This window comes from Vanellus vanellus (genome assembly GCF_965231255.1).
Source record: "Vanellus vanellus genome assembly, chromosome: 2".
Lineage (NCBI taxonomy): Eukaryota > Metazoa > Chordata > Aves > Charadriiformes > Charadriidae > Vanellus > Vanellus vanellus.
Window position 1 is genome coordinate 16,611,124 of NC_138906.1, and position 19,960 is coordinate 16,631,083.

Genomic DNA, 19,960 nt, shown 5'->3' on the forward strand with positions numbered 1-19,960 from the left:
GCCCCACTAAAGCAAAGTAGTTATGGAAGTGCTTATCATGAGTACTTGGTGACTGTGCTTGTTTTATTCTGTTAACTTAGAGATAATAACTGACAGAGAGAAATGAAGTCCCATGTGAAGTACTGCTGATTCTTTTATCCTGTAGTGTCACGGTAGCTGAAGTGGTTATACCTTAAAGCTTTGAGTAAGCAGTCATGATGTGTTGGATTTTTTTTGTGTTAAAGCTGTTCCAGTGCTAAAGAATTTCTTATTTTGCACATTAATCTGGATTAATATCCCATTCTTTCCATATTACTGCAAGCAGTTCAAAACCTGCTCCATTAATGTCTGCAAGGTTGCCAGGGGGAGAAAGGACACTGCGGTGTGAATGAGCCATGCTGTTGGTAGGCCAGTAGATGGAAAACAAGCTTACTTCTAGCATTTTGATTTGGATTGGGGTGCTGCAAAGTCCTGCTTTTGAGACTGTGCTTTTGTTGTCCATCTTGACTGTTTCCATTGAGTTCACTCTCCCTACATGAGGCTATTCCGCTGGCTCATCTCTGATGGTGCAAGGTGGGGAGCTGGGTCTCTCTGTGAAGGGCAGCCATCATAGGGCTGGTCCGTGTTCAGGGAACAGATAGTTTTGCAGGGTGAGTTAAGATTTCGGTTCTTTGATTCAGGTTTCTTGCTTTTCCACCATCTGTGTTTACCCCAAATCTCCACTTCCATGAAGAAGAATGCATCAAGTAGTTTCTTGATCTGGTGGTCCTAGAATTTACTGTGCAAGCAATGTATCCCAGCTATAACTCAGTATTACAGTAACATTTACATTGATTAAGTAAATAAGATAGCTGTTGAGGTCACAAATGAAGAAATACCTATTTAAGATTCATTGGAAATTCAACACCACAAGCTTAGAAGTTGTAATTAAAAGTAACTCCTTGGTGTGAAATGTTTTAATTTCTGTACCTGTGCCTTTGAGCAATATACTCTCAAGACAGAGCAGCAAGATACCATTTTACCGCTTTCTTTTATAGTGAATTGCTGCTTTGCAATGAATTGTTGTACAAGCAGACATGCTTAAGAGTTGTTGCATGTCCAGGCAAATTTGGGTTTGTAATTAACAACATCAGCTGTAGGAGTTGTGACTGTCAGGAGTGTGCTTACAGAGGTGTGGGTCATTGCTAGAGGCTTGTAGTGTCTGTGTAACTGCTGTCCCATGTCACTGGGGTTATTTGGTTCCTCCAGTTAAGAAAATGGGTGTCCTTCTCTCCCTGCGCCCCTTCCCCCCCCCGCCTTTTTTTTTTTTTTTCTTTTTTTTTTTTTTTTTTCTCAGAAATGTGAACGGGATTTGTCTTGCCAGTCCATAAAATACATGCTGAAAAGCATGGCCCTCAGCTAAAGCCCGTACAGCTTCTGGAGTGAGGAAAGAAGGAACTTTTTTAGCAGGGTAGCCATCAAGTCCTGAAACAGGCATCTCTAGAGACTAATTCTGCTTATTTTAGAAACATATCTCTTCCTGCTCTTTTTATAATCAGAGCCTTGATGACTGGGGGTGGGGGCTGACTGTGTGACCAGTGTAGTCCCGCATACAGCCACGGACTGTGGCTGAGAAGTAATATCCTTTGTGTTTTGGGTTTTTTACCCACAGTTCTCTTTTTCTCCATCCCCATCTCATCACCTCTGCCATGCCAGGACAAGCATTTTTGTACCCAGATGGCTGAACTAGCCACTTCCTTTGTTGGACTAGTGTTTGAGCCAGATCTTTTCCTCGCTCCAGTGTTCCTTGGTGGCTGCACTAGTGCTAGCACTGGCCAGAAAGGAAAGCAGTAAGAATAAACAACCAGGAGGTTGATTAACAAGGGTGAATAATCAACAAGGAGGGTGGGGCAGCTCTCTTAAGTGACTTTCCATCCTTACACTAGATGAAAGTGACAGTAAACATGATCTCGGCTCTAGGAGGGATCAATTCCATACAGCATTTCTGAATCAAGCTTTAAACTCATAAAAACACAGCTGATGCAAAGAGGTGTCAGTCTGCAGGAAGCATGAACTCTAGTCCAAAAGTGAGTTGCTTATTCATTTCTAGGTTTATAAGAGTAATTAGAGTGGTGTGTGGGGATGTGAATAAGTAGGTTGTCTGGTTATTGCCTCAAAAAGGTGGCTTCTGCAGAACAGCTCAGCTCTTACTGTATGCTTCCCCTGTGGTCTGAAGCGTGGTTATGTATTTCAATAGAGAGCTTTGCAGCAAGGCACACTGAAGTACAGAGTAGAGGCAGGTGCCTTGTAGTGTTTGCCTCTGCTTGGCATTGGCTTGGTGGCTGCTGGAGTGCTGGGGTGGATGAGGAACGGTACTGCAGTGGCCTAATGGCTTGTTGCCTTATACCAGTATTAAGGCAGTGTTATAAACTGTGACCTGTGTCTGGTGGGTGAAATGCTGAGCTGAAGAGTGGTGAGAAGAGAGCAGCATAGCCTTCCATATTTGATTTCAAAGGAATTAATGTCTCTCTAACTCTTACCCTTTTTTCTTGATCTCATTTGTCCAGTTGCTTTTCTGCACAGATGCTATTGCTGTTCTGATAAATTGAAAAGGCTGCAAAAGGTTTCAGTGCTGTGGATGAGTAAATTTAGTTTCTAAATGTTGTGATGATTAGCAGAATACGAAGGTGCCAAATATTTGATTTGCAAATTCAAAATTAGTCTCACTATGGAGAATTGATCCTTCCTTTTTCCTGTTGTCACTTAATGAGTCTCTCATTTCAAATTAGAAGCTCCAGAGATTTCCATCAAAGCTGGTTTTAGAAAGAAAAAATTAATTTCAAGCATTACTGTTTGTAGAGACAATTAGCAAAAATACTCGGGAAGCAGCAAGCCCAAACATTGAAGGTTATATCCATGTTTGTCTTCCTGCAATATTTAACAAATATAGAGTACGGTTCACAATTGTGCAGAAATAATTTTAAAATCAATTTTTCAACAGCACACCATTGGCAGCCTTTTAAAAAGGATCCAACTGGTGATATAGTTGTTAAAGAGGTTCCAATTCTTGGCAAGCTTACCTTTTGTAAGCTTTGAGCTGCTTTTTTTCACGGGGGGGAAAAAAAAAAATCACTTTTTCAAGGATTCTGGGATATTTTTCAAGGACTTAATTAAAAAGGGGAGAACAAGTATAATAGAAAATATGTAAATGTTGCACAAAAAAAATCATTTATTTCTTGTAACAATGAGTTCTTTTTTGTTCTCGTCATCTGTGGTTGAATACTGACACGGGATTTAGTTCCAGCTCCACCAATGGTTTCCTGGCTGTCTAGTGTAGTTAGACATTATTTGTTTTGGTTTATTCACTTAATAGAAAAATCTGCAACAGGGCAATGCACAGTACTAACCAGTGACACGCAGAAGACTTGTTTGATGCTGCTGTGGCCAGGCTGCTGCGGGGGTCAGGAGCCGGTTTGGAGTGTGAAGGGTGCACCTGGCTTTGCTTGCATAAAGAACAATCAGAATTGAATCCAAATTAGCAAATCTTTACTTGAGTTTTTCCAAAACTCAGCAGATGGAAAAGCTATTAAACAGTGGAGGTAAAGGAAGCGCGCTAGCGTGTGTTGGAGGGCAGGCAGCTTGCTTTAGGAGGCATTGGCTTAGCCATATATGGAAGAGGACATTTTCCTTGTTAACTTTACGGGGAATCTGTGCCCAGAACTACATTCATCATGCGGATGCATTTCCACAGGAACGGTTCTCTTCCAAATGGTCTTAGTCATAGTTTTAGCACTGTGTCACATCTTTGCTGACTTATTTATATAGTCTGCATGGGCTTGCTGTGCATCCGCTGCTAGTCTGCCCTAAAAAGGTGAACTGTTTATAATTTTCTCATTTTAGCTAACAGAAAAGACAGTACTAAACTGATGCCAGCAGCTTAATTTTTTTTTTCTTACTGAAAAGCCCACCCTGTTCTGGACTGTAACTTAAAGCAAAACTTCTGCTAGAGGAGCAAAATATCCCTTCATTTGTGGGAAGTAAGGTTTGTTAAATGCAGAACACATCTACCATGAAACCAGAAAAGAAGGAACCTAAAAGTTGAGCAACCTGGTAAGGCTTTTCCCTTCAGACTCCTACTCCAGTAGATGTGCTCCTACACCGTGTAACCACTCTCTCTCTCTCTTAACTTTGATTGAGTCCCTTTGTCTGTCTACCACTTACACTTGTTGGGTCATGGTTCCCCTCTCATCAAGGTTCATGGCTGCACAAGTTTGATTTAGGTGATTGCTTACAGAGGGAACTTGATAAAAGAGTGTTCATAAAAGAGAGTGTTTTGTGAATGAAGGACTGATCACCTCTATAGCGATGGGCAGAGGGGAAAGAATGGAGTAAGGTATGTGCAATAAGTAATGCTCAATAGTAAAATTGAACTGTGAATTATAACTTTTCTTTGTTTTTTTTAATCAGTAATTTCTTATGTGCATATACATTACATCTATCAAAGTCATTCCATAGCAAATTCTCTTAATTCTCCTATGTCTAAACTCCCCCCCACCCTCTGGCTACAGCATCCACTGAAGAGAAGAGTGGGCCAAAATGACTTAGCAGAAAAATATGAACCCTCTAATACTGTTTTTGGACACAATTTGTTAGCAAATGGTTGGCTTCTGTTTGAAACCTTCTCCATGAGATTTTTAAAGCATCTATCCCTTCTTTGTTAGGTCTGGCTGGATGTGCAGAGTAACAATTATGAATGACCCTAAATCAGTGTGGGAAAATCAAAGCTCAACTGCTGTGCTAACTTAAGCATTGCTCACTTTGCTGCTAATTTATGTGAATAGTAGCACATCTTCTAGAAAATGACAGGTTCATTTTAAAAGACACTGCCAAATTCACTTTTCCTTGGCTATATCGCAAGATTTTTTTTAGAACAAAAAGGTATTAAGAATATTGATGTTTCCAGGATGACTGGAAAGGCTTTAATTAGTAATAACATTTTAGGATGACCAAGGAAATTGGCAGCCAGGGTCCAAGTTCTCAAAATTCTTATAATGAATAAAAGAGAAATGGAATTTAAAATAGTATGAAAATTTCAAAGATGTGACAACTGGCTCTGGCTGACTACCGGCTATTAGAGTAGAAGAAAATTTAGAAAAAAATGGTCTATTTGAAACCTATTTTTAGAACGTAATCCTAACTCTGGAGTACTAAGTGAAGTCTCACCACTAATTAGGGAAAAAAAACCAAGTCAGTAACCCTAAATTGTGGTTTATAAGCATTCAAATCTTGTCTCATAAAACATATAGATTATATTGTTTGTATGTATGTATTTTTTTGCCAGGCTTTCATTAAGATTTGTAGCACTGTCAAAGGGTAGAATGTTTTTTCTTTGATAAGAATGGTACCTATTAATTTTCTGTTGTCTACGGAAGAAAAAAAAGAAGGGAGCTGAGTTTGTATCAAGGATGCTTTATGTTACATATTGTGAGAGGACATTGTAAAATGCCCTTTGAAGATTCTGAGGAAAGTATTTTGGAAAGGGTCTTGAAGTTTATCTTAAAACAGAGACTTGAATAGAGAAGTTCCATTTCCGTCTGTATTTCTGTGGTATCTTTATTTAGGAGTGTCTCTCTGATAACATTCAGAGCATAAATATTTTTTTTATAAGGTGCTAACAGAATGTTAATGTATTGGTTTGGGTTCTTGTCCTCCCTCTCCCTGACTGAACAGCATTTCCCAATTTCTCACAGCTTGCTGGTTTACCTAATATAAGAGTATTTCAAAATAATTTAAGACGAAGCTACCATGTTTGATGTCTTCTAAATATAAAGTTTAGCCCACCAACCTGGTTGTATAAGAGCAAAACTCTCCGGCTGGTATAATTTGATTTGCATCTGCTCCATGTTCCTTGTCTCCTCCAAAACACAGTTACATGTGTGCAGTTTCATGCAAGCTTTTTGTTTGTTTGTTTACTTGTTTCGATAAATCATACAATTTGGTCTTCTGTTTATGTATTTCAGACTAATTTAAAATTGCTCACATGGGCTGGCGTCCTCTGTTGCTTGATATGGAATGGATTTGCTCAACAAGGTCAGTCGCTTGATTTCATTGCAGTAGTTTAATGTTGCTTTGAAATTATATATATTTGGCAGTTATTTATGTAGATAAATACCTCATTGTTAGATGAGTACTAGTGGCTGGTTTGTAGTTAGAAATTAGTTTACAAAGCCAGAATGAAACAAACTAAAATTCTGTTGTTGTTAGCACCTTTTTATAAATGAAGTGACTGATCTGTGTTCCTTGCTAGGTGGAAGTGACTGCATAAAAGCTAATGCCAAATCATGTGGCGAATGTATACAAGCAGGACCAAACTGTGGTTGGTGTAAAAAAACAGTAAGTGTTGCAAAGTTCCTTTTATGGTTTGTTTTTCTCCCTTGGTTTCAAATTTTAGTACTTTAAATGTATAGGAATGTCTGTGTTCATTAATAACACTTTCCTGTAGCTCTTCAAATTGATACTTATCTGTACTTAAAAATTCAGATACTATGATTTTCCCGATGTCCTGGTTTGAGTAGAATTGCTTTTCACCATGTGTTTACTTCTCCTTTTCTAAATCTTAAGTGTATACGGATCCCACAGGCTGTCTCATAGTTATTTAAAGTCATTCCAGCATGGAATCTGTCTGGGTATGCTTAATTATATTCTTCCAGTGACATTAGAGTAAGAAGTAATTTTAGACATAGGTGGAGAAGGGGAAGAGATTGAAGGTTTTCTTTTATGAAAGATGTTCAAGTTTTACATTTCTGTTGTTGGTAGACTTGGAGGGTGAGAGATTGGTTTGTGTGGGTGGGTTGTTTGTTTCAGTATGAAACCTAAAAAGAGTGTTTTCTTACGTAATTAAAATTAATTTCAGGAAATACAAAATGTAAGGTGATCTTAAATTGTGCGACTTAATCAGTATATGCTGAAGTGTCGTCTTCAGAAACAGAAGAAAATGCTTTCTTTGTTCGGTTTGTTGGTGAAAACTGGGAAATTTTCCTGTATTTTGCTAGGAGATTATAATGTATATTTCTCTATAGTAACTATTTAATGTCCTCCAAATCAGCTTAAGCTTTAAACATTTAATGACACTGACTGACTTTAAAATTTGGCCTTGAGCTGTCAGATTCGTGGTAGGTCCTAGTCATCAAGAATGGTCAAGCTTTAAGATAGATTTATTTATATGCATATTTTGGGGGGCGGATAAGAATTGCCAAGTTTCTCAATTAGAAGTCTTATTTATTCATATTTGAGGGTAGAGGTATTTTTAGGTTTGAGGTAATGGTAATTTGTTGTTCAGAACAAGGTTACATGTTGGTTTTGCTTATGGATCTTACTTTCTGATTGAATTTCCCCAAAATAAGAGTTGTCGTCTGTCTTTCCCCTGCTCTGTCAGCATACTGCCATTATTTAGTTGTGGAGTAGCAGGGTACACTTACATAATCTCTAATTAAAGCCTTTCAAAAAAAAAAAAGTTAGTTAAAAGGGAAGGTAGTTGCCAAGTAGGCTGTACAAATGGTTCACGATATTGACAGCTACGTGAAGATGAGAGCTTTTCCCATCTGCTGTCACTTTTAGAGTTGCCAATTCAGAAGGATGTCCTGCTTCTGTCAGAGGTGACATTGGGCATTTTTTTTTCTCCTTTCATCTTGCTTACTTCTTATATATAGATTAGTCAAGTAGATGCAAACTCCTGGACTAAATAGTAGTCACTACTTTATTTAGTACAACTTAACGTCTTTCAAGACTATGTGTTTTATTACTGCACTTGAAAAAAAATACAGAGTAAAAAGTGTTATTGTGGATAGAGTATAACAAATTGCACATAGCTGTAAACTTGATACTCTTTTACCTGTGTTTTCTAGGACTTCTTGCAAGAAGGAGAACCAACGTCTGCCCGATGTGATGACTTGGCAGCACTAAAGAGTAAAGGCTGTCCTATGGAAGATATAGAAAATCCCAGAGGTAGCAAACAGGTGCTTGAAGATAGAGAAGTAACGAATCGTAAGAAAGGTGCTGCAGAGAAGCTGAAACCAGAAGCCATTACACAGATCCAGCCACAAAAATTAGTACTGAAACTAAGAGTCGGTAAGGACAGTTTCATTCTAGTGTTCACATCTGCACTTTTTGTTTTGAACATGTAACCATTTTGTTACAGAAACTACTATTGTTCAGATAACCTGCATGACAGCAGAGCCATTCATGTCAGCCCCAGGAGTTTAGATACTCCAAATACTGTTGGATTTTTATGAAAGGTTAGATAGAATATTTCTGTCTCTTGTTCCCAATATAACTTCTGAGAAAATAAATACAGCATGCATTTATAGATATATCAGAAAGGTAAAATTGTTTTGTTTTCAGGAATTTGTAGTTGATTTTTTTTATAGTATGGCTTCATAGAATGGAAGTAGAGGAGCACGCAGAAGAAGTTAGGAGAGCATTTTCTTTCGCTGAAGTACTACTGTCACCTAAAGTCTACATGTCTGAACTGAATGGTTTTGTAGCTATGCAGGAAGATTTTTGGATTGCTATGTAAAATACCTAGTTTCCAGAGGCTAAAGATGTGGACACAGGACTACAATGAGAACAAAGTAGTTGTGTACCATTTCCAGCCCCTAAAGAGAATTTTGTATCATTCAAATGAGGGGGAAAAAAGCAGGGCTAGTAGCCCATACAGTACTTGAGCATAATGGAGCTTATCCTTAAGGAGAGTTCATAGGTACTGCAGATGCATGCAACAGCTACCTTATATTTACCTGGAATAAGAGCTTGTACTCAGGGTCAGCTACTTGGTGGTGATTGCCTTAATAAATGCAAGATGATCTGAAGAAGCTTAGCACAATAAGGAGAGGGGAGGTAAGGAAAAGAAAGTAAGTTATTTTGCAATTGTGGTAGTGCCCCTATTTATTTTTAATGTGACCCTTTCAGCTTCAAACCAAATTATGGTCCCTCTGTCAATGCAGAAGTTTGTTCATCAGAACATATGAGGGACCTGGGCAACTAGAACCTAACTACCCAAAAGATTATTACTCTGTTTATAAGCACTTCACTTGGTCACAAGTTCTCTGATAAGGGACTGTGTGGTTGCAGAGGGGGATATTTGCTTTCTGTGTGGGCTCTTTTAAACAGTAGCTGAGGAAAATCTAAAGCTTTTTTTTTTTTTTTTTGTGAAAACCATGCTGCATAGCTGTGTGATCCATATGCTGTTCACTTTTCCCATCTAATGTTTTCCCTGGTTTACTAGTTTTTCTCACATTAAGCAAATGCTGCTGCTTAAGTCTGCTTAATAATTAGCAAACAATATTGCCCTTTAACTTCAGTGACTGAAGGGGGTGGGGGGGAAAAAACCTTCTAATTCTATTCATTATTTCATATATACATGACAAAAGATTACTTTTCCATTTTATGAGGAGGGTAGTTCTTCTGCAGTGTCCTCCAACATCAGAATAAGACTACATGCTTCTGTTGGCAAGACTCCGGGTCTGGACTTACAATTGCAACAAACAGTAGCTTGCCATTGTCTCACTGCCTTTTCTGCACTCTCAGCCTGTATTTGATGTAAAATATCTTGAAATATTCTGTTCAGAACTGATTTGTCTTTTATAAACCTATTTAAACAATGTTGGTTTTTAAAAATTAAACCCTGATTAATTTTTTGTGTCATCTTGGATGCAAGTAGATGCAGAAAATTCATGTGATTTGATCTTATAGGAACCTTGTTAAAATTATTGCAAGTATCAAGGTTTGAAATTGCAGCAACTGAGAGAGTCTTCATTTTTGTCTGGCTAGTATTTTCTGTGGAGCGATAAAATACCTTGGAAGTATGAAGTTGGATGTACGAAAGAAATACCCCTGGACATTTTTTTTCATCGTGCTTTGTTGTTAAGCATTTCAATTAACAGGAGAAAAAGATCACTCACCTTGAGTTCAAAATCTCCACCAGTATTTCAAAGACTTCCCTTAAAAAGGCATTTTTCTTGTCAGTGCAGTTGTTGATTTTTTTTTTTTTTTTAATGGCTTTTGCTTGTTGTTTAATCTCTGAAACAGGGGAACCCCAAACATTTTCATTAAAATTTAAGAGAGCTGAAGACTACCCCATTGACCTTTATTATCTTATGGACCTCTCCTATTCTATGAAAGATGATTTAGAGAATGTGAAAAGTCTTGGAACGGCTCTGATGGTAGAAATGGGAAAAATAACTTCAGACTTTCGAATTGGTAAGAAAGATTTGCCTATTCAAAAAAAAAAAAAATCGTTTCCTTCCTGGTGTTTTCATATGATTACATGTGAAGAGTAATTTTTTAAAATTAGCAGTATTATGACAGATATTCTAATATATAGAACCTATTGAGGAATGTAAGACTACTTGGTGTTGATGGAGAAGGTGAAACATAAACAGGTAGGAGAGTTATTTCTGATGTCAGTTCAGCTCTAATACATTTATATTCTATTGTATCATGATATAAATAAGAAAATTCCATTCTTCAACTTACCATTTTTTTTATTGTTCTGTCCTAGGCTTTGGCTCTTTTGTGGAGAAAACTGTGATGCCATATATAAGTACAACACCAGCCAAACTCAGAAATCCTTGTACAGGTGACCAGAACTGTACAAGTCCATTTAGCTATAAAAATGTGCTTAGCCTTACCAGTGAAGGAAATAAATTCAATGAACTTGTAGGTAAACAGCACATTTCTGGGAATTTAGATTCTCCTGAAGGTGGATTTGATGCAATAATGCAGGTTGCAGTTTGTGGGGTAAGTATGTATTGATTTTCTTTACTATTAGATGAAATTTTTTGAATACAGCCTTAGCGTTTTATGATGGCTGATGTTTGAACATGTCATCTCATGCAAGCAAGACAAGGTAGACTAGGCGGACTGCATGGATATATGCACTTGTCTTTTGTAGAAGCCTCTAGTGAGTGGATGAAACTGGGAAATGTGAAAGTACCAGTTAGAGGTCGTGTTCACAGCAGATAAATGCCTTCCAAACACAATGTTTTTAAGGGTTGCTATAAAAGAGGCAGCAAATTCTGCTCACAGGTGTATGAAATCCTGAAAAAGTAACTATTCTCAAATTATTTCAAAGCTTTATACGCTTCTTCTAGCTGTTACTTCAGAATAGTTTGGTGAACTGTAAATTCTGCTAGCTTCTCAGGCAGAAGTAGATAGAGACCTGATTTTTGTTTATTTTTGAAGATCTGATCTATATACTACATTCTTCTTTGTTTCCATAGTCTGATGGACCATTGTATGCACTTGTACAGCATGGACTTCCAAAAAAGTCATATCCAAGTTCACTGCTTTGTTACTGTATTATTATGCTGTTGATCAATGTAGTCAGGGCTTTCTGAAACGATCTGGAGTCTTACTTTAAAACTGCGGTGTCAAACATAAACCTTCTGGGGTTTTTTTTGTTGTTTTTTAAATTTTGTGGTAACTGGTTTTTATGTGACCTTTTAAATGGCCTCCTACCCCTAAATCACCTGGGGCTTCAACTCTGGAAGAATTTAAAAAAAAAATAAGAAAGGATGAATTACAGAATTAGGCTCTGCAGTTGTGGCTCAGGATGCTTTTGGTACAGTGAAAAAGGGCAATCCTCTGGCAAGCTCTGTGTTGAGTACAAATCTGGACTACATTGGCAAAGCCTGATGATTCTTCAGAGCCTAGCACTGGGCAAGCAATAAGCTTCAAATCAAGGCTGCAGCAGTGTTCTTCACACTAATGTTGTCCTGTGCTGCATGGTAATGACATGGAAGTGGACTTGGTTGTATTAAAGAACTGGACTGACATACCCAATTGCTAAAACCCTATTGCTCTTCAGATACTCTAATGACAACTGAACAGACCAAAGTACATCTCAAAAAGAATGTTTCTGGCCTTCGGTAAAAGTCTTAGAGCAGATGTTTTAGAGCAGACAATTAAATGCAAGTGCTTTCGAGGTTTGCCTGAATTATACAATCTCCAGGGTGACACTTTTGCATTATGTCTTCTCCTAAGTCTATCTACTTTTTCATGCATTTGTCTCTCAAGTGTTGCTGTAAAATAGATTGGTGCAAAATACTAAAAATCCATTTGTTTGTTTCCCAAGGAACAAATTGGATGGAGAAATGTTACAAGACTATTAGTGTTTTCCACAGATGCTGGATTTCACTTTGCAGGAGATGGTAAACTTGGTGGAATTGTTTTACCAAATGATGGAAAATGTCATCTGGAAAATAATATGTACACAATGAGCCACTATTACGTAAGTCTTTACATTGTCTTCTAGGGAAATTAGTATTTTGTGATGTTTAAGCTCAAAAAAACTCAATAGGTCATCTGGTACGGTTTCAGACCAATACATCTTTTGAACTTTACCCGTTTACCTCTGTATTACATCAAGTAACTTTAGCTTAACTAAAGCAACTGTGCAAGAATTAATTCTGTCTTGATTGGAAAATTTCAAGAAATGACAGCTTTCACACTGATTTGTGTCCACTGGCAAACTGTGGTGGCTCTGTCCCATTATTTTATAATTTCGCTAGTTTTTGTGTTCAGAAGTACTTTACTACTGCAGAAAATAATGTAAAACAGAGAGCTCTTTGTCAGGTTTTTAAGAGTGCTTGAAATCTTATGGTGCAAAGTTTATGATAGAAGTATGCTTAACAACACTGACTTCATGGTTTGTTGATAGGTAGATCAGACAAAAGATGAAAAGAAGAACATTTACTGGGCGGGGTAAACACAATAAGTTTTACAAATTTTTATGTGCTCACATATTCCTAAAATTGAGTATTGCTCAATAAAAATGTAAAATTAATTCAATTTTATTTCATCTTTTCTTTATGAAACAGTGCAGAAGGTAGTAGTTTTCACTGAGATAAGCTAATTTTGTGAGAACATTGAGATTAGGGACTAAATGTGGAGACTTTAAGTGGAAGGGAATACAATAATGTTATTGTGGAAAAAACCACTTACCTTCATGGGGCATACATGGAATATTTTCAATGCATGTTTGTTTTCAGAGGTTGTTTTGATTTAGAACTGTGCCATAAGCTGGTTACTTAGAAGTCTTACCTATGTTTCTAGAGGTGATTTGTATTTATGATGTTGAAGTCTTTCTGATTACATTCTGGCATGTGTCCCAAATTTGAATTCTGTTTTATGCTTAATTTTTAAAGGATTATCCCTCTATTGCTCATCTGGTACAGAAGCTTAGTGAGAACAATATTCAGACAATCTTTGCTGTTACTGAAGAGTTTCAGGCAGTTTATAAGGTAAAAAAAAATCAGACATATTTCTGGTCTCTGTACGTTTTTTCCCTCAGACACAAAGACTGACTCGGATTTTCTCTGAAATCATTAAAATTGCTTGATTTGAATTTAAAATAAGCATGGAAGTAACTGATTGCGGAAGTAATATTTTGCAATTAATGTTTTTATTATTAAGCCTTTTTTACTTGGTCAAGTGGATACTGAGTGCGTGTGCAATTTCCAAGGAGAAAATGCCCCTCCTCCTTGCCCCTCTTCATACTTTATAGGTTGGAGGGAGTGGAGAACGTATTTGCAGTGCTGCTTTTTATGAACAATTTTACAGCAAAATAGCTGAGTGGGGTGTGGACACTGAATCAAGAAACACTCTTATGAAAGAGCATATTTTCTCCTTTGTGGTTTATTTATATTTCTGATGTTTAAAATTAACTAAACTGCTGGATGTGATTGTGAAATAGGAAATGACTGTGTAAAGGAGATGCATGTTTTTCCTCATATTAACCTAAGAAGGTATTTTTCTGGTTTTAGAAATAGTCAAATTGTAAGGTTGTTTTCTTTTTCACTGGAAATCATCTCTTACCTGCCTATCTTTAATGGACGTGTGGTGGTGCTTCTTTAAGTTCTTGAAGGTATATTGTTTGTGGTCAACTTGTACAGGAGAAGGTCTTAGTATTCCGTTACCAAATTTAACATGAAAACACAGAGAAAAAGAAAAGGCTGGGTATTTGTTTATACTTGTAGTGCTGTGTATAACCTCAAAAATCATGAAGTTCACTGGCAGTGCTTTAGCCTTGTTTTTTGAAGTACTTGACTTGAAGATCTTGACTTGTTACTCCACTAAAGCATTATGTCACCATACAGATATTTATAGTACAAATTATGCTTTGTATGTTAGTAAGACTGTAATTTTCCTTTTATTTTTGTAAATATTGAAAGGAATTGAAAAATCTGATACCAAAATCAGCAGTGGGAACATTGTCTTCAAACTCCAGCAATGTGATTCAGTTGATTGTTGATGCATACAATGTAAGTTCAGATTTTATTTGGGTTCTACTTATTTTTCTTGCTTTTAAGTTGTTATGAGTTTTTCAGGCAGATACTCCAAGGTGGATTTTATTTTCTTTTTCTACAAAATAGAAAGTTAGTACACTAAACTATAAAAATACCGCCATTGCAGTAAAACCACATCAGGCATATAGACATTAGCAATAAGAGGTTAGATAACAAGAAAGACGTACTCTTAAAGCCACTTAAAGCAAAACTACAAAGAAAAGTTATCAACCGTGTTTTCCTTTTGAAAAAAAAAAATCAAACCCACAACCAAAAAGCCTGCTGTTTCTTCAGCATCTTCAGTCCTTGCTTTCTTTCCATGTGGAAGGGAAAAGGGCCATTTCGCAACCTCTTGACCCCAAAGAAAATGTCTACATCAACTTCATGGACCTCAGGGTTTGGCCCTAAAATATTTTCTTCACAGCTGTGTTGTGTAAATGAACCCCATTTTTCTCCTGGAGTACGTGGGGCAAACAGGTGCCTCCAACATCCATAGAGACCTGTCCTGACCCTGCATAACAGGGTTCACCCTTGAGCAGGGGTCACCACGGCGTGACTGTGGGCAGTCCTGGGCTGGTGTTTCTCAGCACATTGGAACTTATAGTTCCAGTGTGCCCTTGGGATTGGTGCCTAGACTGTGCATAGTTGTATCATGTTCTCTCTGTAACTCAGTTTGAAGTTAGCTAATAATTGTTGTTCTAGTCCCTTTCTTCAGAGGTTATCCTGGAAAACACTAAGTTACCAAAAGGAGTGACAATCAGTTATAAGTCTTTCTGCAAGAATGGCGTGAATGATACACAAGAAGATGGAAGGAAATGTTCCAACATTTCAATTGGAGATGAGGTAACTTACAGTATATCTGCTGCTAATCAAATATGAAATTCACTTAAAATGTCCAACACAGTTGGTTTTGGTTTTGGTTTTTTTTTTTTTATAATACAGACAAAACTCCTTTTAGTAATGCGGATTCCATTTATTTTTCTTTGCAGGTTAAATTTGAGATTAATGTAACAGCTAATGAATGTCCAAAGAAAGGACAAAATGAAACCATTAAAATTAAACCACTGGGATTCACTGAAGAAGTGGAAATTAATCTCCAGTTCATCTGTGAATGTCAGTGTCAAAGTGAAGGCGAACCTAACAGTCCAGCCTGCCATGAAGGAAATGGAACATTTGAATGTGGTGCATGCAGGTAAATAAATGGACATTTGGGGTTGTTGGGTTTTGGGGTTTTTTTTTGTTTGTTTGTTTTTTGAAAAAGAAATACAAGCAAGACCTTTGTTTCCTTAAATAGGGTTTACTTGGGCTTACTATTTTTTTTTTTTTTTTTAGTGAAAGGACAAGAATTACTGTTACAGACCTGTTTCTTCTAGGATATTTTGAAATACTGCCTTATCTCTGCAATAATCCCTATGCTGGAATTCATAGTATTTATTGATCATTAGACTGGCACTGTTATACAAGTCAGATTTCAAATTTAGCCTTGAGTCAGTCCTTAAAAGAATGTAGGTCTTGCTGCTTTTTCTGTTTCTTTATTTAATTTTGAGGTCCATATAATATGGCAAAACTATGGATTTATGGGACAAAATGAATGGGGTTACTTTGTGATGTTTTTGCAAGTATTCATACTGATCTAACTATAACCTTCTAATGTGAGGTCTCTTGATTTCAAGAAAATCAAAGGCTTCCTAATTTTTTGGTAGGAGCTCCTACCCAGATTGGCACGAATTGTTTCAGAGCAGGAAAGAGTAAAAAGTCATAATAGAACCACCTTTTATTTTGGATGACATCCCATTCTCTTCTTCCTACTTTATTTCTAACCTTCTGGGGTCTTCTTACAATGTTTCTTCTAATCTATAAATCTTTCAAAATATATATAATTTGTTGTGTACTTATGCCTTTGAAATGTCCATTATTGCGTATCACAGGGATTAGATTACACATGTATTCCTTATTACACATTTGAAATTTTAAGTAAAATGATACTGGACTTTCTGGAATTACACATTATGAACGCAGAGCAAAATCGTAGAGTGTCAGTGGAGTCTGGTTGAAGATCAACCTAGTAAGTCAAGGTTTAAGAAGGTTCAAGAAACCTACACCAAAAGTGAAAACAGTTTCCTCTTGGAAACCCTTGAGAATGAGAATGGTAAGAGCAGAATGGAATTAATATCTTCTCTAGGAAAACAATATCCAGGACTTCAGAAAACAATATTGGTTCCCGCTCAGTGAACTGTAACTGAAATAAGATGTAAAATTCTCATTCCTCGTGGTTTACTATATGATTTATTAAAAATAAAGCAAAAGATATGACTTAACTCTTGGAGGACTTTTGGTGTAGTATGGAATAACATCTGCATGGTGAAGTTGGTGGTTAAACGGGGTGTTTGAAAGACTGCGGTATGGCCCCCTAACTGCTTAGTATTCTGTAAGTTGAGGAATAAGCCACTTTAGAGACAGTATTTATGGTCCATTGCTCCATTTTGCAGTGAGTTTTTGATGTTCCCTGTAAATAAGGAGAACAGACTTTCCCACCTTCGTGTAGAAAGACTTCTTCACCAATGACAAAGATATCAAGTTTACCCCATGATTTCATGTGGAGGAGAACAGGCTTGTGGATAAGAACAGCCTTTTGCTTTTGCAACAATAGCAGTTTCCTGTTGGAACCGTTGTCTCTGACTGATGCCCCCCAACAGTTTGTCAGTCATTGCTGGGAACAAGAACGACCTCCATTTGTTCATTGATACTTTAGCCTTAATAATGAGAAGTGCTGATCCCCAAAGATTTCAGCTCAGCAGCTCTGAAGAGCATTTACTGTTCTGCGTAATTGCTGTTCATGGGAAGTCTTTTTATTGAAAGATGACAGCAGCTACCGTGAGCAGTCGCTGTCACTTAAAAATAACTATTGTTCTGTCACATGAGAGAGGCATTAATAGTGGTTATGTGACAATTTAGTTAGAGGTGGTGACAGTTTCTCACCTGGAATGAGTAATCAGCATAGGAGCAACTTAGTCCTGTTTACTCCAGCAGCTTCAAGAATGGCTCCGTGGATGTCAGCTGGAAATCTCATTTGAAGTTTAACACGGAATATTCTTTGAGAGAATAGCCACTTTTGCTCCTGTTCTTTGTACTATTTTTGCAGTCTTTTTTATTGTATGACTTCTGAGTTTATATTTTCTGTTGTGTTTTTACCTTGCAGATGTAATGAAGGACGTATTGGAAGACTATGTGAATGTAGTACAGATGAAGTAAATAGTGAGGATATGGATGCTTACTGCAGGAGGGAGAACAGTACAGAAATATGTAGTAACAATGGAGAATGCATTTGTGGACAATGTGTATGCAAGAAAAGAGAAAACACCAATGAAGTGTATTCTGGCAAATACTGTGAATGTGATAACTTCAACTGTGATCGATCAAATGGTTTGATTTGTGGAGGTGAGAAACTACTTCAGAGGTTTCTGTAGGCAAAACTGGCCAGCAGTTTACAAGTCTGTCAACTCTACCCTGTAGAGTAGTGACACTTTGCTTGTAGATCATAGCTACTTGATAACAGAGATGAGAATATGCACAAATTTAGTGATTGAAAACGTCTGTTAATAAAACAGCTCTCTGTGACCATGAACATACAGTGTGTTAATACACATTATACCTTCCTTAAATCACAGCTCCAAGAAGGATGTAAAGTGAACTTGACTTCTGCTGTTTATTACAGAATTACCCCCAGATATTATAGTAAAGAATGCTGAGACAACTGGCCTGAGATTATAATGTTATACTGGCTCAGTGTAACCACTGCGTCAATAAAAAGAGATAATGACCTCAGCTTACTTGTAATAGTGAGTGCTTGATTCGGTGCTTGACAAGATACCAGTGAGATGCTATCTTGAGACTATTCTGAAAGGTAAGTGAAGATTAGAACATGCAAGATCAAGAAAAAACACCTTAAGTGCTTGAAACAAGACTCTGATAGCAGTTAATTCCTGAAACCAAAAGCAATTTAGAAAATTTTCCAGCAGTCAGTGCCTAAATTATTTTGCTGCATGTATTTTTGTTATACAACTTCCCTAGGCTGCTTTGCACGTGGAGATACCTAGTAGGAGTGTAACTACTACCTCGATTTTGACTGTGATACAAAAATAAAAGAGTACCCACTAAGCTTTAACTGAATTATGAGAATACCTCATCTGTCTGATTTGCTCAGAATGCTCTATTGCTTGCTAGTTCCACAAAAGATAGGAGCAATGGTGGTGGTGTTCCATAATATATGGTGACAGATAAGTATTGACCTAAACATTTTATTGTTAATGGAGAAGAAGGGCGTATCCAAGGATCTTTCCATTTCATCCAAATCGCCCTTCTGGAGATACAGCTATCTTGTTTCCTCTGTAGGGAGGGTAAGGGGCATAAAGTGTTGTTGGGTGGATGAGGTCAGAATTCCAGCAGCTGAATGGTGGTGTTCTGGGGAGCCAAAGGTGTTTCATTTTTCTGCATAGCGAAGTCTGTTAGTGCATTCCTCATCTTCTTAGGTCTTGCTTTATAAATTTACACACACATAGTGATATATATGAAAACTGTAGTGATCAATGCATCTATACACGTATAAAATTGTGAACTGAAGCACTGCTGTAATGCTCTCCAGCCAGCAGATATGGCCATCACATTATACTGTGCTTGATCAGCTTTCCCTGGTCTTATTTTGTTTATGAAAGGAAATCCAAATGTAAGAGAATGGGAAAAGGGGAGAAACACCTGTAAGTAGTCTTTTAAGGAGCTAAAATTTATTTTGTAGCTCTTAATTCATCAGTGTCTTATCTAACCACCAGGGTTTTCCTTTCCCTGTATCTGTTCTGAACTCTGAACATTTATTTCTTACTGTCACACATCTTATGTTTTATAGTAGGCTGCATTTCACTGTAGTATCTTTTCAATGCACAGGAAACGGGATCTGCAAATGCAGAGTGTGCGAGTGTTTCCCCAACTTCACTGGCAGTGCGTGCGATTGTTCTTTGGATACTTTTCCATGTATGGCATCCAATGGGCAGATTTGCAATGGAAGAGGAACCTGCGAATGTGGAACCTGTAATTGTACAGATCCCAAATTCCAAGGCCCCACGTGTGAAATGTGTCAGACTTGCCTTGGTGTCTGTGCAGAGCACAAGTGAGTACCTAGAAAACCAAATCCCAGTTTCTGTGTATTTGAGTTTGTGGTATTTACATGTGCAGAATTTTTAAAATGAGGCTTTTTGATACTGTGCTTTATTCTACCCTGAAATGTAGGGACATCTTATCATATCATCCCTTTAGACAGTACAAGTTATTGGGTGAGAATCAGTAACTACAAACAAAATGTTATTAATACAGTATTTTGATTGCTTCTAGGTAGGCTAATTATTTCTTAAATTCTTTCCCTGCCATTTTTTCTTAAATATAGACGTGTACATTATGTTAAATCAGTTTTAACCATTCAGATTGACTTGGGCAGGTTACAGCTTCCCCTATTTTGTGTATGATTATTGACAGCCAACCTTCTGCAGAGCTGTAGGGAATATAGGTCTATAATGTGACAGGCTGTAAAGTCCCATCATCTTGCCCTTTTGAAATTAATGTAACAAAAGTATACGTGTACTGTGTAATTTCCAGAATAGTTAAAACTT

General features: G+C 37.2%; 1 protein-coding gene across 2 annotated transcripts in view; it reads left to right on the plus strand.

The window, feature by feature from the left end:
- The window catches only part of ITGB1 (integrin subunit beta 1), a 45,631-nt gene that overhangs the window by 14,452 nt on the left and 11,219 nt on the right, over nucleotides 1–19,960 (plus strand). For both annotated transcript variants that reach the window (XM_082479414.1, XM_082479415.1), the window contains exons 2-13: nucleotides 5,979–6,048; nucleotides 6,266–6,351; nucleotides 7,863–8,085; nucleotides 10,045–10,215; nucleotides 10,517–10,755; nucleotides 12,092–12,247; nucleotides 13,164–13,259; nucleotides 14,190–14,279; nucleotides 15,006–15,146; nucleotides 15,293–15,495; nucleotides 17,503–17,741; nucleotides 19,242–19,464. In XM_082479414.1, coding sequence (XP_082335540.1) covers nucleotides 5,979–6,048; nucleotides 6,266–6,351; nucleotides 7,863–8,085; nucleotides 10,045–10,215; nucleotides 10,517–10,755; nucleotides 12,092–12,247; nucleotides 13,164–13,259; nucleotides 14,190–14,279; nucleotides 15,006–15,146; nucleotides 15,293–15,495; nucleotides 17,503–17,741; nucleotides 19,242–19,464 — 1,937 coding nt within the window. The remainder of the gene's footprint in view (nucleotides 1–5,978; nucleotides 6,049–6,265; nucleotides 6,352–7,862; nucleotides 8,086–10,044; nucleotides 10,216–10,516; nucleotides 10,756–12,091; nucleotides 12,248–13,163; nucleotides 13,260–14,189; nucleotides 14,280–15,005; nucleotides 15,147–15,292; nucleotides 15,496–17,502; nucleotides 17,742–19,241; nucleotides 19,465–19,960) is intronic.